Genomic DNA, 25,992 nt, shown 5'->3' on the forward strand with positions numbered 1-25,992 from the left:
GTTTTACAATAAAATGATTAGCTTTGAGTATTTAATGGAAAAAGTGTTTTACAAAAAAAAAAGTAAAAAGTGTAAAACAAAAAAAAATATAAACCAAAAAAAACGTATACTAAAATATTTTATAGTATTATGAAAAATGTTAGTTTACGAAAAAACTCATTAACAATTAAGATTGCGGTTTAATTATAACCATGAAATCCATACAGTCAATAAAAAAAAAGAAGCAATCCTTACACTTCATATCCTTCATTGCCCACTTTTTCATCTGCGTTTTATTCAATTTGTGGTGCGTTTTAAACACAGCATGTGGTGCTGTGATTTTTAAAACTGCAAAGGATCCACCCCCTTCTAAAACCCCCAAATTCAGAAACTCTCAGCTCGCAGCCGTCTCAGCCGTGTCTCCTCCACGCCGCCGCCGTCTGTCTTCAAACTGTATTCTCTGATTCGCATTTATGCTATTAGCTGATTATTCGTTTATGTGAATACAATTTTCATTTTGGTTTTTTGTTTTGGCTGTTATCTGATTCTCATTTAGACTTTCTAACTAGAATTGAATTCTGTATTCCAATCTCTCTTGCTTACAAACGGAGAATTGCAATTCGGTTTTCTAATTTAAATGTCTGCGACATTAAATTAGTTAGAGATCCAGTAGAAATGTAAACGGGCCAGGAGTAATTTCCTCCAACCTAGATTATATGATCCTCCCATAATATGAACACTCAGTTATATTTTTAGGAAATATAATAAACTGAAGTAATATAAAAAGCATAACTCGTATGTCAGTGATAATTTTCCGTTTGGTTTTTGTATACGTAATGTCAGAAGATACCCTTTGCATATGCGTAATTAGGCATGTCTTACTATTTTAGTTGGTGAGAAAGGTTTTCTTAAGTGTATTGCTCATATTGGTTTTGCAATAGGTGAAAAATGTTCAAAGTATTCCGTTGGAAATCGGTTTATAGGCAACTCTCTGCAGTTACTGTTTCTCCCCAATTCAATTTGTGGGTGAGTTCTTTTTCATAATTTGATTCTATGAAATATGATTATGTTCTTGGTTAATTATTTTTTGTATATTGACCATGCTTCTCTTTGATTTCTTTTGCAGAGAGGAATGCATAGTAGGTCTAAGAAGGCAATGGAGCTCATAGCCAAAGGATATAGTGCCTTGCAGGAAGTTGACAGAGTTATTGACTATTGTGAGCGTGGTGATCAGCGTCTCCTCCCTTTGCTTAGGGTAATTTTCATGCTTGAATGAAAATAACACGATCTGAATCGGTAATCTCATTTTGTTAAGAGCGTGTTATTTGTTTTGCATTTGTTAAAACATTCGTAGAAGGACAATGGGGCTATGGATGTGCTTTCAAGTTCATTGCTCACCTTAAGCTAGGTTAATGTCATAGTGTGGTGTAATTGTGTTGATAAATGTCTGATTATGGTACTGATATTATATCATGGTGATATTCTGGTTGTGGTAGTAGTAGTACTATTTAAGAATGATATTATAATGCACTCTAATTGATCACATGTTTCATTTTATGTCAAATAAAATCTTCCATTAGCTAAACCACTTTTTTCTGGTTCTTGTCAGGCGGCAAAGCAAAATTTTGAATTGGCTCTTGAAGCCGACAACTCAAGCACTCAAGCTAGATATTGGCTATCTAAAATGCATCTCAAATACCAGTTCTGCCCTGGTGCAAATAAAGCTGTGTAAGACAACCATTTCTTTTGCTGCTATCTCTGTGGGAGGTCCTGCATTTAAGGAATGTGATATTGCTTAATCAGCTGTGTCTCAAAAACTCTAGTCTGCTTCTCCTTACATTTAAACCACTTTTACCATAAATCATGACTTTTTTTTTCCTTTCCTTTGGTCACTTCAGTCAATTCTCATCAAGTTCACTCAATCCTCAGCTACTTGAATGGTTGCTTTGACTTAAATTGTGCCTTAGGAATGATATTACACAAGTAAATTTTGTAAAATATGTTATGCGAGCTTGCTACATTTCCTTACACTTGCTTTTAATATCAGAGGGGCTGCATTGTTAGTGGAAGCTGCTGAAATGGGCAATCCTGATGCACAATACGATCTTGGCTGCCGCTTAAGAGCTGAGGTTAGATTTCTTCATAAACCATTAACTCCTAGTACTTGTTATCTCAATTGCTGTTCATAATTAAGAAATCCAGAAATCTAAACAAAAGTCAGAAGTTCCACAAACTTATATGAGAAAGTGACCTTCTTGCCTTGTTGTACACTCTGATACTATGTATGTTCAGAGATCAATTCATTTGGTAAATACTTTTCTAATATTTTCATGTTGCCTTCATCTTGAATTTTCTAGAGCAGCTATACCCTATAGCTTCAATTTGTTGAACCATAATCCACAGAAAGGTACTTAAAATTAAGCTTGGAATGGTTGAAGTGTCTGCTGAAAGATTTCAAAGATATTATTTCATGTGGCAGAGCAACAAGAGTCCCAAGTCAACTTTTCAGGACCGCAATTCGTGACAAAACTGAGTCAAAATACCCCCACCCTAAAACAAACACATGAAAATTTCAGACACAAACAGGTGTGAGAAAAAGTATAGATGAGATGGTAGTCTTTCCGTACTGTAGTAACTAATAACTTAATTCTACTGATAAAACACATCTCCTTAGGAGGAGTGCTAAATGTGTCTGTAAATATAATTGGAATTGTAGTTTCAATTGCATACACTTGCTCCTTTTCCTTATCTTATTCCAAAGAATGGTGTCAGTCTTCTGAATCCTGTTAGCTCGTCGTTGCAATATTTTGGCAGAACCCTTATGCACAATCGGTACAGCAAGCTTTTTATTATTTGGAGAAGGCAGTTGACCAGGTATATATTGTGATACTGCTTTCAGTTCATTTTTTGGTTCATCCTATTACATAAGGTGTTTGAAACCTTACTAGAATTTGTGATATTCTAGTTGCATCCCGATGCCCTCTATCTCTTAGGAGCTGTATACTTGACCGGCGATTGTGTGAGCCAGGACATTCCCTCCGCCATTTGGTGTTTCCATAGAGCATCTGAAAAGGTAGTTCAACTTCAACTCTGCTTCTTAGACATATCTGCTATTTGTTCTAAAACAATGATCTTTCTAATCTTAGTGTGTTGCCTCCTGTAGAAGTTTCTGAAATGATTTCGAGTGGCTTAATTAAAATCGTTCATGTTATAAGAATATTAGATACTCCCTCCGTCCACAAAAAATAGAGCACAATTACTATTTTTGGCCGTCCACAAAAAATAGAGCACATTCATTTATGGAAAGTTTTCAACAAATAGTAACTCTACACATCATTCCACTAACACTACTTCTCACTTACTTTTTCTCCTTCTCTCTTACTTTATCAATTCTACATTAAAACCCGTGCCATACACAAATTGCTCTATTTTTTGTGGACGGAGGAAGTATGTCTTTGGACCTAAAGGGTTTGATTGTTTATGTGTTAAGTAACTATTTAACTTTCTTGGCTTGATTCATTTAGGGTCATGCTGCTTCTGCCATAGCCTATGGATCTCTTCTCCTTGCAGGTTTGCTCTTTACTTTTGTTGTGCTGTGGTATATTCATGGAGATCTTTCTGTTTCGCCTGTTGCTTGTTAGTGAACATTTTGTGACAAATGCTTTAGGTGTTCGCATTCCTGAATCAGTAACCAAATTCAATGTGAAGAAAGCATCCTCAAACAGAAAACTGAGGAACGATTCTGGAGCTGATGAGTATGATCCAGTTGAGATGGCAAGAGATCAATTTGAAATTGCTGCTAATGCAGGATGCGATCTTGGATTGAAATGGCTGAAACTTCTTGACGAGGAAGAGAAAAAGAAAACCGGGATGAGCTCTTGATGCCGGTCTTAATACATAAGATTCAGCTACCTTTAATAATTATGGTCTTGATAGCTTATAAACTGTTGGAAACACCTGTAATGAAATTGTATTTATTTTGTTATGAATAGAAGAAGAATGGAAAAATAGAATGAGAAAAGGTAGTGGAAAACTTATGTAATGGTTCAATTCAAAATTTATGTTTATTTATCCAATGAAAAGTCGATGAAGTTCTTTGCTACCATCATATTTTATGTTTGTGAGGGGTGGAGTTTTTATGTTTGTGAGGGGTGGAGTAGGGAATGGTGTAGGAAGAGTAGCTTAAATGTAGACTTGATTTAGATTAATATTCTCACATTCAATACATTAAAATTACCTTTGAAAAATTGTTATGTATTTTTAAATAATTAAAACCTGAAAAATCGAAATATAACGTGTATTTACCGATTATTAATCTTATAAAAAATAAAGAATTTTGAGAGACATGTTTCCTCTGAAATCCAAAAGGAAATCCCCATTTTTCTGGTTTCACAAAACCAAATCCCTAACTCTCTCTCTTTCTCTCTCCTTTTCTTCTCCGGCGAGAATTTGCCGTTCGACCACCAAACGCAGCTGTCCGACGGAGAACTCAAGCCGCCCACACATGACGATTCCAACAGCCGCCGTCTAACCCAACCGCGCGGCAGCACAGTCGCGCCTCCCTTTCGGACGACGCCTAACCATCACTTCTCGCCCTCAGCTCGGTTCAGCGACTCCACGCTACAAGAGTACCTCCCTACTCGCTCAACCCAGCATCTTTTCCCTCTTTTATTTGATTTATTTATTTATTTTATCTGCCAAATTTCTCTCCGTTGCTTAATGTTCGAATCTACATGAGATGGAAAAGTTTGTGTGCTTTTTAGCTTGAGTTTAGTGTTGTACTTTGAAAATTAGCTATCTGTTATCCACAAATTTCCACTTATCAGTTGAGAAATAGTAGCAAACAGTGATGCTGTGAAGTGGTATGAAGGCATGCGAATGAATGTGTTGATTGGAATGTGATGAATCTAGTGAATTGTAGTTTTTTTGTGGATAAGATATCAGATTTGAGGTGATGCGCCTAATTGCTCCCCTCGGTGCAGACTTCCTATAAAAATGAAGGGTAAATACGCTATGCTGCACAAGTTGATGAAGCAAAAGTTCATATTGTGAGTTTTCTCCCTACTGACTTCCATCGATTCCACAAGCTTCTTTTGTTGTGTTTTTTGAATTGTAAGCATCCTTCACTAATGATTAAAAGCCTGAATCTTGAAACTCTTGTTTTTGCTATCTCCTCAGATTTTTTTTGCTTTCCATGTTGAGCTGTTTTCTCCTTCCTTGCCGGTCTTTTCACTCTGGTCCATTGAATTTATGAGTTTTCTGTGGGGATAGACTAATATTTTGAAGGTCATCACTGGGTTCCTAACCATTTATATGTTTTTTTTCTTGTTTGGCTACAGGTATTACAACGCGTAAAAGCTACAACGTTTTGCACTGGAAAATCGGTGGATGGAATTATCTGTGAGTTCTCTTGCATGCTTAAATTGCTAAAAATCATGCTTGCTGGAAATTACTTAGCAAATCATTTCTTGCTTCAACGTTTCGATAATTCTAGGATAAGGAATCTAGGACGCCGTGCAGGATTGGTGACAGATCAACGAGCGACGTTGTTGTAAGGATTAGAACACAGGAAGGGCGTGATGATTGGATATACTGTCATTCGCATATTCTTGTAGATAAATGCAAGTATTTTGCTGACCGATTATCTGACAGTTGGCCGACATGCCAGATTCTTGACTCGCGTAATTGTGTTGAGGTTTATTGTGAAGAATCCGATTTTGACCATTATATTGTCATTCTTAGACTTTTCTATATCACCTCAGATGTGACTGTGGCAGATATAGGCAGTGTTAAGAATGCTCTTGGCATTTTGAGAGTTGCGATTCATCTGGTATGCCCCCAAATTGTTTCCACGTGTGTAGGCTATTTGGAAGCAGTCCCTTGGGATGAATCTGAGGAAGAAGAGATTTTGAAAGTTATTCCTGGAATGGGATCCCAAGCAGAAGTGGTACTTGCTCGTTTGCAGCCAGTCAATCCTTTGGCTGTTGTTAAGATTTTCATATCAGCCATCCAATTTGCCACATCTTCTCCACCGTCTTCAATGAATGATCTGAAGGTGTCATCTCAGGAGCAGCTTGAGTACCTGCTGACCGAGGATGATGACGCTCCTCTGTTAACTGCTGACGATGAAATCAAAATGGAAGCGAAGTTATGCGTCAACAAATTACTAATGAGATTCGTTAACCTTGTGGATTCTTTGGTTGGTGATCTCCAAGAATCAATGGCTGAAGCAGGGAAGATTGAGTTGTTCCAGGCCTATTTAAATGATTTATCATGGGCTTCTCAAATAGTAACAAAGTTGGAAATCTCTAGTGATTTTGTTCTCACCTGGGTGGAGACATCTGTAAAGATAGTGAAAGTTGCTGAGGAAGCGTGTCGAGAAAGTTCACTACATGTACAGGTGAAAGTTCTTGAGATCGCTGTCAAAGTGTTGGAAGCTATAGGGTACGGAACTCTCATTTTGCCAACTGTGAAGCGCCTTCAAATGGTCAAAGTCTGGCTTCCATTCGTTAGACTCGTGAAGCCCTCAGTTGACTCCCTCGCTTCTGATGACGACAATGACATGCTTTTGAAATCCAACGACGAGCTTTGGCAATCATTGGAATCAGCGTTTGTGTCAATGATCCTCGCATTGCCATCATCAGACCAAGCAGAAATCTTGACAGAGTGGTTTGAAAATAAACAGATCCGCTACCCGGACTTGACTGAAGCATTTGAAGTGTGGTGCTACAGATCGAAAGTTGCCAAGCGAAGGCTGGCATTGCACGATGGAAACGACCTAACTCCTAACAGAGTATGATGAGTCCGGCTTTTCTCGATGAATTGCATCAGTCTTCTAGTAAGATTGACAATTGACAATTCAACAGCAGTGTGTACTAATTCATGTAGATAAGGTGTGTGTTTCAGTGTAATTTTTACTCTACATAGTTTTGATGCATTAAGTTCTGAGGATTATTTAAATTATTTGACAGTACTACTTTCTAATGGATGTTTGTCATGATTGGACAAAAATAGCATCAAGAATTCCCATGCAAGAAAGTAAAACAAAGCCATTCCATAAAACCATTATTTATTCTTCTATACCACCCAACAATACATCTGGTCTCAACAAAATCACTATACAAACCCCCAATCAAGAAATATACTACTAACCATAATGCATCAACTCCTTTTTCCCTATATTGCTAGTAATAAACAAAATCATTCCCTTGAGCAGAAGCCTCAACGCTTCTGCTGGAGATAAAGCTTTGGTTGGAGAGGCTCTCACAATGCTGGAGCCCCAACGTGAGCGACACACCGTTCCTCGAATAGGGTTGTTGGAACTGCTCGATCCCCACAATCGGATCATACAATCCGAAGAAATTCGCAGGCGTCCCAGTTATGGTAGTAACGTGTTGGCTCTCCACTTCAGACACAATCATCAATGGGGAACGCGACACTTCAGCATTTCGCGGTTTCTTTGAGCTCCTCATCCACTCTGTGGCGACGCTGTCCATTTCTGATGATCCGATGAGGCTGAATCCCGCGCTGTTGTTGGCGTTCGAACTTATGTTTTCGTCCACCAAACCCTCGTTTTCGTGCTCAATCTTGGGTGTCTGCTGCTGGGCCTTCATCTCCTCCGCGTACATCTCCTCCACCATCGGCTTCCAGAGGCGAACGCGGGCGTTGATGAACCAGTTAGACACCTGACTTCTAGTAAGTCCTGCCTGCTTGGCAAGCATGACCTTGTCCGAATCTTTAGGATAACTACACAATCAAGAATCATATTTAGAAAAAACAATGATATGAAAAGAAAAGATGGATGAAAGAATGTTTATGTATACGGGTGGAGGAAGTGTTGGAAGAGCCAAGCGCGAAGAACGCAGACAGATTTCTCGGGCAAGCCTCTCTGAGGTCGCCATGGACTGTTGATTTGGAAGGTGGACGCCTCCATTTTCGGCCCTGAGTTAGTGGTTCGACGTCGGATTTGCTGCATTATTGCATCTTTGAGGGAGCGGAACTGCTTTGAGATTGTTTCCAGTGGCGAAGCAGTGTAGGTTTTGGCACATCCCACGCCGGCTGCTTCCTCCAACCAACTTATCACCTTCTGCATTTGCTCTTCGTATTGCTTGTACTTTTGCTCAACCTGCAATTTTCTCCATCATTTTCTACTTCTACGAAATATTTATTCAAGGGGAGTTGTTTTCTGAGTGATACCATAAATCGATAAAACATACTCCCCCTGACCCATAAACATAAACACTTTGGAATAACACGGGTTTTAATGTCCGATTGATAAAGTGTGAGAGAAATATAGAAAGAAAAACTGATTGGAGTGTTGTTAGTTGAGAATGAAACTGAACTTATTTGAAAAAAAAAAGTAACCAAAAATGGAAGTGGATATTTTTACAGAACAAACAAAAATGAAAAAAATGTTTATCTTTATGGAACACAAGGAGTATGATTTACTTTTTGAAGGATAAGATGGTTAAATAAGCTCAAAATCAATAATTATGTCGAAGTAAATGGTTGATTGTTAACGAAAGATAATCCTTAAATCAAATTAAAAGAAGATTAAAACCTCGGAAGTTTGATCAAATTAAGATCACTCATAATTTAAATATTAGTTGAAAAAATCATGAAGTTTAGATTTGTTTACGGCGAACAAATCCATCCAATCATTTACATGTAATATATTGTTGGTGTTTTTCAGCCAAGAGACTTCATTTTTTCTATGAATACACATCATTGAGCTCACTAGCAGTGAATCCCACCCATGATTTCCCGACTACCATGCCAAATACAATTTCATAAAAAAAAACTACCAAAAGTTTGGACTTGTTTGCAATTATCTTAGAGCCAAATATTCAAAACGTGTAAAATATTGTTACTGTTATGTTTTTCAACCAAACGACATCGTTTTCTGTATGAATCAACAACTTCATATGATTTCCTGACTACCATATCAGATCCAATTTCATCAAAAATTTCAACATCGGATAATTGCAAACAAATCCAAACCGGAAGTTTTTCAAGGTGATTTACGAAATTGAAAAACGAACTAGAATTTGAACGAACTTCATGATTTATCCGACAATTTATCCTTCAAAATATAAAGCACTTTTACCTCATGGAGCATATCAACAAGCTTGGCTCTCTTCATCTGAATTTCTTGTTTCTCCGCCGTAGTAAGCTCAGCCCCACCTTTACCACAGCCGTCTCCGGCCACCGCCTCCGCATCATTCCTCAGCTTCCCATCATCCTCTCTACCTGATTCCCCACCCTTCTCACCCTCCTTCCTCACATTCACAACCTCATCAAGAAGCTGCTGCGCCGCCTTCAAATACTTGCAGCTCAGCGCCGCCTTCTCCGCTCCCCCGAAAACCCTAACTCTCTCTGGCACCGCCGCGTGCTTCTCATCCGAGGAGAGGCTCAGGGAGAGTCCCCGCTTCATCTCACGCGCCGCCACACCGCCGCTGCTGTAGTCAATCTGAGAGTTGGCGGCGGAGGGCGGCGCCGGAAGGTGGTGGTGCTGGTTTAGAATAAGGGTTTGTAAAACGTCGCCGTTTCCTTGCATTTCTGTGTCGCCGTGAAAAAACTTCGCCATGGAGAAAAAAAAAAGACTTAATTTTGAATTGTTGGGATTAAATTGACCTTGAATTCAGTTACATTTCTTCATCATTCTTACAAAGAATCCAACTTTTTTTCAGACTGACAAAGATGTGTGTTTTAGATAGATTGAAAACAAAAGTGTGTCAGAAGATTCATACAGACAGACAGCTGAAAAACGAGGAAACGTCTACTTCTCACTCAAAATTCTTCTATTGCAATATTTGAAAAGAAAATGAAATTAAAGTTGTGATAATATATGTGGAAGAAGATGATCTGAGATGGGGTGGGGGCTCTTCATTATTGATTTCTCTTTTTTATTTTTATTATTTTAATATTATCTCTAGATATTATTCTTGGTTTTTTTCTGTGGTGGAGAAAAAAGTTTCACATATAAAGCCACAAAGCATTTTAAATGCCAATTAAAATCGATGGACCAACTACCCAAAATATTTGATCAAGCATAAAATTTTAAAAATAAAATAAAATTTAACCTTCAATAAAAGTGAATAAGTGAGTAATCGATAAATAAATTAATTTCTATTGTTAGTTAATACAGAATAAAGTTTACATAGATTAGCCGAGCCAAAAAAGCAAATTAGCTTAGAGGTATAGAACATAGATAGACATAGGCTAATGTTTTTCTTTTTTCAAGTAATTAAATTAAATTTGGGATAAGGAGCCACCTTTATTTCAAGGTTAGTTGAAAAATGGAGACCCCATCTGCACGTTCATTGGTCAATAACTTTTAATAACCAATTGGAAATGTGGTCCATCAAACCAATTAATAACGTTTGGACATACATGTCTTTTAATTTTACAAATATAAATTAATTAATATTAATTTACTAACATATAGTAAAAGTTTAGTGTTCACAGTTGAACATGTATAGCATATTTACTATTTACCTTAGGATCTCACACAAAATAGTTCATCTTTTTTCAAAATTCTACACATTCTAGATCAAGAACAATAATTATCTTCAGTTATCTATCAAAGAAAAAGAAAAGCATGTCCTTTTTTATTAGATTTGCCACCCAATTAAAATAAAGTACGAGTAGTTCATTATACGACGATATAAATATTAAAAACTTTTTTATAATTAATTTCTTCAAAAAATTGAACGACTCCACACTTCCCTAATTCTCCCATGAAGGCCGACACCCTTTAACATTTTCGTTTCTTTAATGTATAATTAATATAGAATAATTTTATTCATGTAATCGTTAACATGTTACGAAACAATCTGAAGATGAATCTCAATTTGCAACATAATTTGCATAGATTTATTACATACTTTTGGAAGCATGAATACTTATGCCCTCATCAATTGCTGCATGCTTTTGTTAGTTTGTACCTCAAGCACCTTATTTAAGCACCAAAAAGATCTTATATATTAATATTATTAAATGACATTACCAGCAAACTGTATACGTATAAACTATATAGTTATATTTGGAATCTTGATATTATGATAACATTGTCAAAATCAGCACCCACTGAGGTCCATTTAGGCTGCATTATGTGTCTTGGCAATATCTAATAGGAGTACTATTTTTTAATAGCACGCCTTATCATTGTTAATTGGTCTTATAATTATTTTTAGCATTTAATCTTCAATTTATTTGTTCTGCTAATTTTGATAAATTTAATTTTTAACATTAAATTTAATATTTCAGTGGTAAAAGTAGACATTAACTAAAGAAAGTGCCTATCTAAGACAATATATAAAATCTAAAATAAAATCCAATAGCATACGATCAAAAATAAAATCAAACACATATGAATGGAGCAACCATTTGGCCAATCCCGTACCGGCATTGACCGTTGGGGCAAGGGTTAGTCCTCTAGCTATCGGCAGGAGGGATACCTTGGAAACCTAAAAAAATCAAACAACTTGTAAGTAACAATCATTTTTAAAAAATTAACCCTGTTATGTTTTGTTATTTCTATACTATACCTTTGCATTTATAAGTTTATAAATAAGCTTAGCAAAGGACCTATAAATCGAAATTAACTTATATAATCACATAAAACTTGATCAAACTTTCTTTCTAAAACCTCAGCCTAGCCGATTGCCCAAAACAAACTAACCCTAGCTATCATATTATTCATGTATAAATATTCTTGGAAATTTCTATAATTTTGGTATGTATAGTCTTTATTAGCACGAACATTGGATGGTCCAAACCCTAGTCTAGATACTTCTTTTCGTGCAATAAAGCCATCTATATGTGTATAGTAGTAATTGATGAACATCATTGGCTCTCTTGTTCCATGAATTAAATCACAGCAATCCCCACTTATATTTATTTCTTTTCAATCGAATTAAATTGCTTGAAACGTCCAATTTTGTGCGACTCCTTCATGCATATTTTGCCCTTCATTTAAGTTGGAACAATAAGAAAATTAGAGGGTTTCGAATTAATTAGTACTAGTAGGGATTGCAACTGGCCACATGGTGCGGCCACCCTAATTAGAATTTGATAAATATTGACATCTGATTATTAAGTTTTAGTTAAGGGTTGCTCAATTCTAGCTAATTAAGAAATAATTAATCCTAAGAATATAGATTAGTTAACGATTTAGGGATTTATCAAGAGATTAGGGTTAATGAAGAGGTTTAGGGTCGGCTACACAAGCTTGGATCCCCTGCTGTGGAAGAATCACAGCAGGGGATGTTGTTCCTCACATCCCAATTTTTTAAATTTTTTCTTTTTTTTGTTTAAGTGTTATATTTTAAGTTTAAAAAATTGAGATGTGAGGAACATCATCCCCTGCCGTGATTCTTCCACAGCAGGGGATCCATACCCTCCGCTACACCCAAACTTTTGGCTCTTTCCGGTCATTAAAATATTCAACTACATTTTTCTCTCTACTTACTCCAACTAACAACTCCTCCTAAAGTCTCGTGTCACTAAAAAACATGGACATCTTGAATGAGACGAGGGAGTAGATCAATGATACTTCTATTGCATAATATAGTTCGATTTTCCATTACAAAAATCAAGCAAGAAAAAAGAGAGTGGTTATGAGATCTATTGTTAATATTTTAAAAAGTAATTTATGTGCATTCAATCAAATTGATCGTGCTATGTTGGGATTATATTAGTAAAAGACAACTTATTACTTAAATTGTGTGATTTATGTCCTTCTTGTCTTTGGAACATTCTGTTGAGGGACTCGACACAACTTCTCTGGCTTAACTTGTATTTATCTTATTTTTGGCAGTGTGTTTCTCTTTCTCATTAAAAAAGCTACATGTGTGGTAGTTGAAAAAAATAGTATATATTCACATTAATTTGTAAATTTAGTAAAAAAAAAATTACTTACAATCTTTTGATTAAAATATCAAATTTCAATTTTCGCAATTTGAGTACCCTCATTTATGAATACTAAGAACTCAAAAATTGTGTTACAATCACAATATCTAAAACTCGTACAAAATTAATTACTACTATATAAGAACACGACAGTTTATACAACATATTTTGTTCTTAATTAGTAGCATTATAAGTTAATATACTCTTTTATTAATTAATCGAGTTCCTCTATTCTTGTAGTTTGCATTAATTTTTTGTGACTTTATTTCTTTCATATACTTACTTACAATTGTAGTAGTTATTTTAGTTGTTGTGTAACGGTGTACTCCCTTTGTTCTATTATTAATTTCCAATTATTTAGCACAAATTTTGTAGAGAAATTAATTGAACTAGTATTAAATAATAGTATTAAGTTTAACTTTATCTTAAAATGAAATATACTCCCTTTGTCCACAAATAGGACTCCTGATTCATTTTTACTATAAATGATAATAGAGTCTCACATTCCACTAATTCATTCTACCCTCATTTTATTTAAAACTAACCTATACAAGTAAGACTTATATTCCACTAACTTTTTTTTTCATCCAATTTTCTTAATACTCCCTCCGTCTCAAATTTATAATCACATTTTGCCATAAAAGTCCGTCCCACATTTATAGTCACATTTAGAATTTTCCATATTTGGACAATAAAATTTTACTCCATTATTCATTAAAATTACACCCAAATGCCATTATCTACATTAAAATAAATCAAAACAAAAATAAAAAACTAAAAAGTCAAAAAGGGACTCACCTTCAACCAACTCACTTCATTTATTACACACTCCATCATCTCACTTCATTCGTTACACACTCCATCATCTCACTCCACCATCTCATTTCATTTATTACACACTCCACTTCTCACTTCATTAATTACACACTCTACCAATTCCTTAAAACTCATGCCATAACTAAATATGACTATAAATCTGGGACGAAAAGAGTATTTCATAAAATTCATATCATCAAAAAATAAAACTCCTAATAACATATGGAGGAAGTAATAATGAGACAGCCTAGATGTTAAACTCAAAACCCTAAATTAGAGAGGGCAATTAATTAAGGATAAGCTGAATATGGGCCCACACAAAGCATATAGGAAAAGGAATCCTCACAAATGGGTCCCACAGAAGGCCACGATGGGCACAAGATTCGCCGGCCACGGGACCTACACCTTCAATTCTTTCTTCTCTGATTTTATCAGATGTAGCTACCAGCCAATCACAGGGGCCCACGTGGAAGTTGAGAAAATGATGAAAGCCTAGAGGAGGTGCGGGGCCCAGCACCTTGCATATTGATTGTGACTCGTGTCGGCAGGACACGTGTCGAGTGGTGTAGCAGCACGAGGTAGGAAAATAGCCATACAACGCAATTGGCAGCGTGGAGCTGTGGTGACTATGAGATCACGGGTTTAAATCCCGCCACCCACTGAAAGACTTTCGGCTTTAATCCGCAAACCCGGTCGAGTAGGATTAGTCGGATTCCGCCAAAAAGGCGGGTTCGATACACCTGTGGTTAAAACCAAAAAAGAAAGAAAGAGAGATTAATTAAAAATAATTGAAATATTATTAATTAATAAAATGAAACTTAGTACTTCCTCCGTCCTTGAAAATTTGTCACTTATTTTCATTTTCGTCAGTCCCTAAAAATTTGTCACTTTTCATTTTTACCATTTTTGGTAGTGGACCCCATATTCAACTAACTTATTTCCACTCACATTTTATTATAAAACTAATAATATAAAAGTAGGACTCACATGCCACTAACTTTTTCACTTTTTATTACATTTCTTAAAATCGGTGTCGGGTCAAATGGTGACAAATTATGGAGGACAGAGGGAGTACTTATTTAGAAAAATTACTACAATAATAAAAAAAGTTATATATCTATTTTTTATGGTTGAAAAGAATTTTAAAAATGAAATGAAATACAAATAGTGTCACGTGTATATTATATTAATAGATTATTTACTTCCTTTATCATTGTATATATAGTCTTTACAATTCTTTAGTAGTAATCCCTCCGTCCGGCATTAGAAGTCCCGGTAAGACATTTTCATAAAAAGTGAAATAAAAATATTATAAAATAAAACACTAAAAAACACATCCAAAGAATAAAGCAAATTATAATATAAATGGATCCCATATTCCATTATCACACACTCAAACATTTCTTAAAACCCGCACCTAGCTCAACTGGAATTCTTAATATCGGACGAAGGGAGTACTATTTACCGCATTATGCTTTCTATCATTACTGAGGCAGTGACTACGGGAAATATCAATGACAACTTCACTAAACCCATACCTTCAAATGCAAAAAATGAATATCTAGAATCAAAATATGCCATGCATCACAACAAATCTTAACTACATCAAATTGTTGGATTCAATTCTTAAATCTCAAGAGGTCCATTTGTTTTCGAAGCTAAGTGTGTTTAGTGAACAGGCCCAACTTAATGTAGGCCCTTTATAGGAGTTGCACCCACAAATGATTCAAAGCCCACTAAGAATTATTCTAACAGGCCCATTAAAAGCCCATTATGAATAATTCTAACAGGCCCGTTATGAATATATGTCTTAATGAGTTATGTATCGATTGATAGATTTTATCATTCAAATCATCAAATGTAACCTGATAAAATTTTCAAATTTTAGTAGAGGCTATGAGTGTTACATTGTGAGATTGTTTTGCCACTTTTCAAACGTCATATTTGAAATTTCAGAGTGAAATCATGCTTGATTTTCAATCCTACCCTTGTCTTAGGTTAGAAAATTAATAAAAACTTGAGAATCGAAGGCAATGTCTTAAAGTTAGAACCATTTATTTATCAATTAAATATTGATTATTTGAATCTATAACGCCATAATTAGAATATCTTGATTTTTTTAATTTCAAATTTTATATAAATATTAATTGGGATTCATTACATAACAGACATTTTTATGTTAAATCAATATTCTATTAAATAGTAAATGTAATAGTAGAATTTGGTGGGGTTCGAAAGGTTTAAATAGAATATTCGAAATGCATTAACATCATAGTGATTAAGATGGCAAAATTGGTGCTACTTTTTGGATGATAAAAATAGGCCATTTTCCAATTGTGTGGATGATATAAGAGGCCGTGCACATGCTTATACTTCTCTTTCATTCCATTTATTGGAGTGACTTTCATAGAGTTCTTCTTAATTAACTAATTAAGTGTGTGTATATATGTATCAAAGTGGTTTTGTATAAACTCTCCTTATAATAGCATAAATTACCATTTTCTATCTTTGTTTATTATCAATAGTTTGGTAGTGGACGACGTGAGATTCAATACAAAGTTTGTAAAGTATAAAAGTGTCTTGAGAGATAAAATGATTGAAGATTTGAATGTATCATGGTGCAAAATAAGATTCACCTTATTAGAGAAATAAAAACATATAAAAAATTCAATCATTTTTTGTATAATTTGCAACTATAGGACGTGATATATAAAATATATAATCATATATTAATGTATATGTAATTGAGGGAATATTTTTTTAGTCCGCGAATATTGTCACGGTATCAATTTTGGTTTGCAACATTAGAAAACATCCTCTAAATTCTATTAAGTTTGATGAATATTGTCACAGTATCAATTTTGGTTTGCAACATTAGAAAATATCCTCTTAATTCTATTAAGTTTGATGTAATAGTATCATTTAAGCTACTTTTCACCGTTTCAAACTCACCCTCAAACCCATGAAGCACATTTATTCCTAGTTCGTTCAAATGGTTTCCAAATAGAGTGATGCTAACACATTATGGCTGGCCATAATCAGATTTTTAATTGAAAATTGAGCCCATTTTAATGAAATTTAATGCACTTAGATACTATCAAAATTTCCAGGACTATTCTATCCTTTTCTTATATTAACCCAGAAATAGACATATGCTTTAAACGTACCCTTTCTTTTCTTATTTTCTTAGGTTTACGTTTATAATAAGAATTAATAATGTTAAGTAAATGTAGTGGAGTATAATTTATTATTATAATTAACATATAAAATATTTTTACCGTACATGCCATAGTGCAGTGTCATGTTTTACACTATTAATTAAATAATAATAATAATAAAATTAATAAGTTTATAAATATTAATAATAGTGTTAAAATTTGAAATTAATGATAATTTGAAAAATTATGTTATGACACTGTAATAGTCTATAATACAACAATAGAAAAAACTTTAATAAACAATAATAATTATATCACATCTAATTTTTTTAAATTATAATTTACAAATTTTATTTGATTAGTAGTACAATATTATGGAATTTTCTCTTGAAGGTGATTTAATATATATAAGAAGGTTGAAACGGAATAATATCACTAATATATTTAATTGAAAATGAAAATAAACATGGTAAGGTATTTCCAATTAAAAGTGATATCAATAATATATTTAATTGAAAATGAATACTATTTACTTCTATACATCAAATTATTTACCACTTATACTACCCATAAACACTAATAATAATGTGAGTCTTACTATCACTAACACTAATTTAACTATCAATATTTTCATCTCTCTTACTTTATCAATTTTGTCTTAATTTTCTTGTTATATTATATGTCCATATTTTTATTGGATGAAGGGAATATAACATAGTACTATCATACTTATAAAAATGATTTAATTTATAGTGAAACTTTCCTAAATAATTTTTTTTTTTTTAACTATGATCGGAAATTTTTGGTATATGCAATAAAGGGATAAATGTACATACTTTATTAGTTGAGGATTAATTGTTCATGGTTTTAAGGATCTGATTTTAATTATTTTGGGGAAATAGAGTGGCAGAAGTACTAATAAGTAGAGTGGAGGAAAAGAGTGATTATGTAAAAGTACATGAGCACTATTTTAACCAATTATTTAATTATTATTATATTTTTCTATTATTTACAAAACTGCCACTGTGTGGCCAGCCACACTGTGGCTACATAGCATTATTCTTCCAAAGAGTAATAACACATCCATATATATTGTGGAGTAATAAAAAAGCAATAAAATTTTACCCAAAAATCGAATTGTGAAATACCAATTGAAATTGTCACATCAGCTACGACTTTTTAGAGCTAAAAATGATAAAACTAAAGGAATGAACGAAGAGCATTTTTGATCGGTGATATATGGAGCTAAAAACAAAGAAAGTTATCAACTTTATGGTGAAAAGCATTGTGAGTTATTAGATGTTGATATCGATACAACTTCAATGCTGGTAAGAAGGTAGAAGTTTTTGTCAACGCTTAAACGTCAGCAGAAATGTCGTATACCAAATTAAAAAACTACTTTGTCCCATAAAAGATGTCGCACTTAAAAGAGGAAATGAGATTTTAAGAAGTTTTATATTGTATATTAGGTGGAAAAAGAAAATATAATATTTATAATATTGTGTGAGAGAATTTATACTAAAAATGAAAATGTGTTATTTTTAGTGGGACAAACTAAAAAAGAAAATGAAACATATATAAGTAGGAATTTTCTTGGAAACTATCACCAAATGAATCTTTAACGTTTTTGTTCCTCTTAAAATGGAAAAAAGAAAAAGAAAATAAAACCGTAGAGTTTGTCTTTTCCTTCTTAATGCTCATAGCATTTAATAATATGCACATATATTTGTTGCAATTTATTCGCAAAGCCGAAGAATAGGTCAAATTGAATTGTCGTGGCTGATTTTAAATTTAATTTTAGACATTTGATTTAGTGGAAATGATTTGTAGAGCAGAACAAATGTTACTCCGTAATACGGAATAAAATTAAAATTTTACAATATATTTTTTAAAATAAAATTTTAAATTAAAGTTGTTTAGCATATATTCTTTTAAATGAAGCAAATTGGAGGCCATTCCACTTTAAGAGAAAATTAAGCTCTTCAAAATCAAAATATTTTCATATTAATTACATTTAATTAATATTATTACGTGTGAGTATCAAATATTTCAAACAGGAAACTCATTAAAATTAATTGCAAGAGAAGAATACCACCGATTTTATCAAATTATCATCAACTTTATGAACAAAACTTATTACTCATATGTATAAAGGTCATGACTTGAATTCGATTAGTATTTATATAATGAAAATAGATGGCAGATTTGAGTGACAAAAGTGTGAAGCGCAATTAATTAAGTGGGGGAGTCGCATTAATTCAACATGATGACGTCATTATATCTTGGTTTCCGTACGCAACAATTGATATGAGCCGTACGTTTTAGAGACTCAAGTCCACTTATCATAAATATCACTTTAACAATCACTCAACCTTTCATATATATTAATAAAATAATACTAGTATACATTGAACTCAATTTCCTCTTTTCCTCCACATTTATTATTTCTTGTCAACTATAAATTCGACCGGTTTAGGCAAATCTGCAGAAATTTTGTGGAATATCGAATGGGATAACACTAATTTTTGACAACTTTATTAAGTGGTTATTAGCTATCCACTATATACATCTAATTAGTTATATGTATGTATGAAATTTGAAAACAAAATAATACTAATTTTAAATATAGAAAGGGATATTTTCACCAGTGGATAAAATTATAGCTTTAAAAATAAGGATGCATAAAACAAGATTAATTTAGCGTAGAAGCAAATAGTGTATACAATATTAAGTGTGTGTATGTATAGGAGTATTAATTTGGGTATGTGTCAAAGTGAGTTTTATTTAAGATAAGTGGTGGGAAACAGCACTAGACGAAGAGAACTAAAAGTGAATTTTTTTATTGTTTAATTAATTAATAGGCAAGCTGCACCTTCGCCGAAAAATAGTTCTTAGTTTTGATGATTGTAAAGTAGCTACTTTTCTCGTCATAACTATGACCAAACATAAAACATTTAGAATTAATTAATTCATTATCAATAAAATATATTATAATCATGAGTACTCAGTATCAAATGTACCTCACTTTAGTATTTGGAGTAAAATTCAGTAATTCGGACTCATTACCATATGATTATAGTTTCAGCTAGTACAATTCTAGAAAAGTAAATAAAGATAATGAAAAGAGTGAATATTTATGCAATTATGATCGGTTGGAACCACAATTGCAATTCAACTCAAATTATTGATTTTAATTAACAATGAATTATATTTAAGTACAACTTAGATTCACACCTATTGAAATTTTAGAAAATTAGTATAAACTAAAAGCCATAATCTTATATTTTAATTTATATACGAAAAATAATACTACTCCTTTTTCAGTTTTAATCTCATTTTCTCTTTCTTTTATTTTAACAATTTTATATAAAAACTAGTTCCATCTACTACTCAATTGATAATGGAAGTACGAAAATAAAATCATCTCTAAACAGCGATAGTAGATATAAAAGTAGTACAAAATTAGTTATGCATAGGAGTACTAAAATTTGCATTCTATAGAATAGAAGGTTTTTTCATCAAGATATTCAAACAAAACTCACTTTAATTAATTAGTAAGATGTTCCTTTCAAATTTAATAGTTCTAGTAAATGCAAATGCGAATATGACTTGTAACTTAAAAAGAACTATGTTTTCCTCAATTTCATATATAAAACAAAGAGTGAATTACATATTTAGACTCTATACTTTTAGCGACGAACATTTGCAGTCCCTACACTTACAAAATATCATTTGCGGTCACCATACTATACCACTTGCTCATTTCAGGTGCTTTTTCACTTTTTGACCATATTTTTGGACAAAAACGCCCCCAAAAACCTATAGGGCATTTTTGTACACTCTAAAAGTAGGTATTTATTTTGATATTTATGTTAGTTTGGGTACTTTAACTATGATTTGTGTTTTATTCGAATAATTTTTGTTTGGATTGGTTATGAGCAGAACTAGCAAAAAAGAAGGGTGTGGCTTAAGCGCCTACCCAATTTTATTTTATTTTTTCCAGTTTTTCTTCTTCAATTTTTTTTCAAATTTTACAAATTATGTTTAGCCCTTGTAGAAATTCTACAGGAGAGTAAATGGTCATTGTTGAATGAATGAGAAGGGCTGAATCTGTGAGAGTAACCGACAAAAATTAAAAAGATTTTGAGCTTCAGGAAGAAGCAACCTAGTAGGCAATAAAAAAACAACACCAATATAATGTTATTTTTAATTGCTATTACTCTATACTTTTGAAATATTAATATATTATTAAATTAGTTGTGCTTAAAAGCCACGATATTTTAAAGATTTCTAAATATTTTTAAAATGTGAATCATTTTTTTTATAAATTTCATTTTAATTGATTCATCTTAGTTTGATGAAATAGAATATGTGCTTTATGATAAATCGAATTTATTAAGTTAAAATCCAAGATTAAAACTACGCATATATTTTATACTATAACCAATCCAAACAAAAAATATTTGAATAAAATGTAAATCACGGTTAAAGTATCTAAATTAACATAAATATCAAAATAAGTACCTATTTTTGGAGGTGAGTGTACAAAAATGTTCTTTAGACTTTTGGGGGTGTTTTTGTCATAAAATTTGGTCAAAAAGTGAAAAAGCACCTGAAACGAGCAATTGGTATAGTATGGAGACCGCAAATAATATTTTGTAAGTATAGGGACCGCAAATGTTTGTCGCTGAAAATATAGAGCCTAAAAATGTAATTCACTCTAAAACAAATCACTCCACTTTGTATAGCTGTGAAATCATGCCATGGTTACATTTACTCCACTTTCTCTCTCACACACAAACACGCAAAACTCACACTATCATCTCCTACTTTGCCTATATAAGTTGGAAGTTCACCATAAATCACCATATCATCATCACTTTCTTGAGCTTCTCTCTCCATCTCAAAAAAAAATATCTGTATCATGGAGATGAACTCACAAAGCCAAGAGAAATCATACATGGCCTCCATTCCTTCAAAACTCCATGAATTCATCAAGAAAATAAAGAAAATTGGAGAAGAAGATCCAAGAAGGATCATTCACTCCACCAAAGTCGGATTGGCTTTGACACTAGTCTCCTTCTTCTACTACTTCCGGCCACTCTACAACGGCTTTGGACAAGCCGGGATGTGGGCAGTCTTAACCGTCGTCGTTGTCTTCGAATTCACAGTCGGTGAGTAAAAATTCAGTTGAATATGAATTCTACTTTTGCATATTAGTTCTACACTAATAAAATCTGAGTATAATGAGTTAACTAGTAGTACTGAAAGTGAAATGCGACATTTAACAGTGGATATCTTAAAATTGCAACATGTAACATTTCAACTTAATTTATAAATATTTCAAATTTGAACCAGGCGGGACGCTATCGAAAAGCATAAACAGAGGCTGCGCGACGCTGCTAGCCGGGGCATTGGGTGTCGGGGCCGAGTATTTGGCAGGTGCCTGCGGCGAGAAAGGCGAGCCCGTGGTTCTCGGACTTCTGGTCTTCTCTCTAGGTACAAATTGTTAAAGATATATAACTATTGTGTAGTTTACAGACTAATTTGGTCCGTAACAAATCAATTAATCGACAAATATTTAAAACTAATTAATGGCTATAATGCAAATGCAGCTGCGGTTTCTACATTTACAAGGTTTATTCCAAATGTGAAGAGGAAGTATGATTATGGGGTGTTGATATTCATACTGACATTCAGCCTTGTGGCGGTGTCGGGTTATCGGGTCGAGCAGATACTGGAGCTGGCCCATCAGAGGCTCTCGACTATACTCATAGGCGGGGCGACTTGTATGATCATATCCATATTCGTTTGCCCGGTTTGGGCGGGTCGGGATCTGCATTTCCTCGTTGCTGGAAATATTGAGAAGCTTGCTGCTTTTTTGCAAGGTATTTACTGAATTTTAGATGTGTCTTTTTCTTCTTAGAAGGAATAGGAGACAATGGCAATGGTAATCACGTTGTTGGATTCTTTAAGTGAGAATTTTCTAAAAAATTAATTGTGTTAATTTTATTTTGTTTTTTGTTAACAGGATTTGGAGGTGAACTTTTGGCTTGTGGTGGGGATGAGAGTAGCAAGGATTCAAGTGGGACGAATGTCGAGAAATCGCTTCTCAAAAGCTATAAAAGCGTGCTTAATTCCAAGGCTACGGAGGAATCATTGGTGAGTATATAAATTAGTGACCTTTTATTTTGTCGATAACATAATAGACGGACGGAGATAGTACTTTTCTAGGACACTTCCATTTATGTTCTTGGTTAGTTGGAACATAAAAATGAGATCCCCTTTGAATTGTCGGGTTGGAGTAGCCTTGTATCGAATTGATCCAAATTTAAAGTCTAAAATACACCATTGTGTGAGTCATTTTTCAGTTTAAATCCAAATATAGTGATGAGTTAGATTCGGTATTATAAATTAATTAATTTTGTGTCAAAATTGTTAATTGTGTGTAGGCAAATTTTGCATGGTGGGAGCCTCCCCACGGCAAGTTCAAATTGAAGCATCCATGGAAGCAATACTCCAAAATCGGAGGTCTAACAAGGGAATGCGCATGCCTAATCGAATCCCTAAACACAAACACAATTACTTCCAAACCCCTCGCCCCGTCGGAGTTCACCGCCCAAATCCGGCAAATGAGCACGGAATCCGGCAAGGCGCTCGCCGAAATCGCCGCCGCAATGAAAAAAATGAGGCGGCCGGAGGCGCACTTGCAGAGCGCCAAAGCGGCGGCGGACCGGCTGCGGAGCGTGCTGCAGAACTCCTCGGACCTGCAGGAGGTGGCGCCGCTGCTCGTCGCCGCGTCGGTGCTCATCGACGTCATTGGATTCGCCGACGCAATCGCGGCGGCGGTCGGCGACCTTGCGAGGGAGGCGGGTTTCGAGGGCGTGAAGACGACCGAGGCTCATCGGCGTGGGATTGTTAGCCCTGTGGATGATGGTGAGCATGTGGTGGTTGAGATTCAGGCGGAGGTGCCGGAGAAGAACATAATTACTACTTGATTAATTATTATTTATTTATTATTTTTAGTGTTTAATTTAGCTTAGTGTTCAAATATACTATAAGTGTCGCAGTACTTATGCATGAGACCGTGTATTTTTATACAATTTGGTCGATGATGTATACGTATAAGTCCGATTAATTAAATAATGTATATTCAAGAGCCAAATTCTATAATGCTTATTTGATTTTCCTATATATGAAAATACGAAAATTGTAGTCATATACTGATACTTCTTATACGAATTTTAATTCTCAAATTTCTTATTTTAAGATAGTTCTAAAATGATCTCATCTCTATTAATCACACGATTATACTATAACTTAAAGATTCACATATAAATAAGCATGAGGCCTTCATTATGTATCTATCAAATTAAAATTGTTATCAAACTCTTAAAATAATTAACTTGGGTGTATAATTTATACCCTATTTTAAATAGATAAAGTGACGATAGATACAATATATTTCTAACGCAAGTTTAGAGTATTTTCAAACATCGGCCACGTAGCAAATGTTTGTAAGATTAATCTAACCACTTTTTGGTATCCACATGTAAATTATTTAATTGAACTTTTGACTTTTTAAAATTATATTTGGGTATAACTTCTAGCACCGAATATTGATTAGCACGATAGAGAATGATCCCATTATAAGGACTTTAAATTTCACAAATAAGGAAAATATCTATGCATTCTGTTAATTGATAAGTCAAGTGATACCAATATATATAAGGGTTTTTAGCTTTTTAAACCAAAACCTTTCTCCGAATTCTGATTTTTTCCATTAACTATGAGATTTATTTTTAAAATCACGAACTTTCATTTCGTTAGGATTTTCCCAACCTGACCCGAATAGCATAATTCAAAATGTTAAAGTTGTGTTTTTTATTCAAAAGTTGTCATTTGTTATGTAATAATTGTGACTATATGTAATATTGTGCCAAATAGGATCCAAGTAATCAATTTAGTGACAAATAGGATTAAAATTGACATGTAGACAACCCGGGTTTCGTCGTTGACCCGTCGGGGAAAAATCCTAACGAAATGAAAGTTCGTGGTTTTAAAAACAAATCTCATAGTTTATGGGAAAAATCGGAATTCGAAGAAATATTTTGGTTTAAAAAGCCAAAAACTCTCTATATAATGATCCTATTCTTTTAAGTCAACATTGAAGTGTCTATTCAGCTCTAGTCCTTGCAAATATTTCACTTTTGAAACTCTTTAGTATTTGACCTCAAGTTTTTGGCCTTAGCAGAATATTAATTGGAAGTCTCATTGCCATAAATATAATAGTATAGGTTGAACGTGTCAAATATTCATACATATATTAGTAAGAACGTGTCAAAAATAGGATGAGTATTTATTGTCAAGTATGTTTGCTGAAGTTTGCAATTTTATTTTTCAGTCCAAACAATATTAATTATGTGGAAAATTGAACATCTAGTTAAGATCATGTGTTATTTAACAACATATAGGTAATTCCTTGTTTTGAAGAACATATAGTCATTCAAAAATATACCAAAAATAAATTAAAAATGTCTCTATTTTTTTTATTAGTTGAAAATGCTCGAAACAATACTCAGCAAGCAAAGATTTGAGACAAGTGGTTAAAAGCCAAATTTCAAGAGCTAAGATAAAAAAAATGACAACACGATAATATTCCAACAAAATAAAACTTAGTAAAAGACAACGCCAGCCAACTACATTGCCTAAGAATCACCTAATGTCTCCATGTCTAGTTGAAAATGAAATGTCAATGATGGTTGACTTTTAACTTCTTCATATTAACCACTAATATTGTAAATTTTCCTACTTTATATTTGTCCAATTTAGTGTTAATTAATATACGTGTTATTCATGCTGCCTTAGTTGTGCAACCGGGGAACTCGGATACATTGCCACACGTATAAGATTATACATTTTAAAGTGAAGAAAATCAAATTATTTTTTCTAGTTTTTTCATTGTCGAATGTGACTACTAAATTCTTAATTCTTCAAACTTTATAGTATAAATAGAAAAAAAATCAAATACACGTTACACTATTTCCTCGTAAGATCAAAGGTCAATTCTCACTTTGTGCACTGATTATAGATAAAATCTATGTACAATTTCAGTATAATTTGATAC

At 33.6% G+C, this 25,992-nt stretch overlaps 4 protein-coding genes across 5 annotated transcripts; 3 read left to right on the plus strand and 1 right to left on the minus strand.

Moving 5' to 3' along the window:
• Positions 1–271: 271 nt before the first annotated feature.
• LOC125209748 (binding protein) lies at positions 272–4,087 on the plus strand. Of its 2 annotated transcripts, none has more exons than XM_089066330.1 (9): positions 272–417; positions 921–1,005; positions 1,106–1,234; positions 1,589–1,707; positions 2,027–2,108; positions 2,794–2,853; positions 2,945–3,052; positions 3,504–3,549; positions 3,647–4,087. In XM_089066330.1, the coding sequence occupies exons 2-9, from the start codon at positions 928–930 to the stop codon at positions 3,859–3,861; spliced, it is 837 nt and encodes a 278-aa protein (XP_088922456.1). In that variant the 5' UTR covers positions 272–417; positions 921–927; the 3' UTR covers positions 3,862–4,087. The 2 variants fall into 2 exon arrangements, with proteins under 2 accessions (XP_088922456.1, XP_088922455.1); XM_089066329.1 differs by having other exon boundaries at positions 290–432.
• A 234-nt stretch (positions 4,088–4,321) lies between these two features.
• On the plus strand, positions 4,322–6,963 carry LOC125214904 (BTB/POZ domain-containing protein At3g05675-like). Its single transcript, XM_048116123.2, has 4 exons — positions 4,322–4,607; positions 4,962–5,027; positions 5,319–5,379; positions 5,474–6,963. The coding sequence occupies exons 3-4, from the start codon at positions 5,368–5,370 to the stop codon at positions 6,776–6,778; spliced, it is 1,317 nt and encodes a 438-aa protein (XP_047972080.1). The 5' UTR covers positions 4,322–4,607; positions 4,962–5,027; positions 5,319–5,367; the 3' UTR covers positions 6,779–6,963.
• A 68-nt stretch (positions 6,964–7,031) lies between these two features.
• Positions 7,032–9,821, minus strand: LOC125214903 (BEL1-like homeodomain protein 1). Its single transcript, XM_048116122.2, has 3 exons — positions 9,086–9,821; positions 7,803–8,104; positions 7,032–7,725 (listed from the first exon to the last, which is right to left on the minus strand). The coding sequence occupies exons 1-3, from the start codon at positions 9,563–9,565 to the stop codon at positions 7,164–7,166; spliced, it is 1,344 nt and encodes a 447-aa protein (XP_047972079.1). The 5' UTR covers positions 9,566–9,821; the 3' UTR covers positions 7,032–7,163.
• An 11,954-nt stretch (positions 9,822–21,775) lies between these two features.
• Positions 21,776–24,017, plus strand: LOC125208866 (aluminum-activated malate transporter 8-like). The gene is made up of 5 exons (XM_048108361.2): positions 21,776–22,039; positions 22,224–22,364; positions 22,481–22,753; positions 22,897–23,027; positions 23,318–24,017. The coding sequence occupies exons 1-5, from the start codon at positions 21,790–21,792 to the stop codon at positions 23,861–23,863; spliced, it is 1,341 nt and encodes a 446-aa protein (XP_047964318.2). The 5' UTR covers positions 21,776–21,789; the 3' UTR covers positions 23,864–24,017.
• Positions 24,018–25,992: the final 1,975 nt, after the last annotated feature.

The sequence above is a fragment of the Salvia hispanica genome, chromosome 3 (assembly GCF_029641045.1).
Source record: "Salvia hispanica isolate PSC_SH4W2 chromosome 3, Shi_PSC_v1, whole genome shotgun sequence".
In the NCBI taxonomy this organism is placed as follows: domain Eukaryota; kingdom Viridiplantae; phylum Streptophyta; class Magnoliopsida; order Lamiales; family Lamiaceae; genus Salvia; species Salvia hispanica.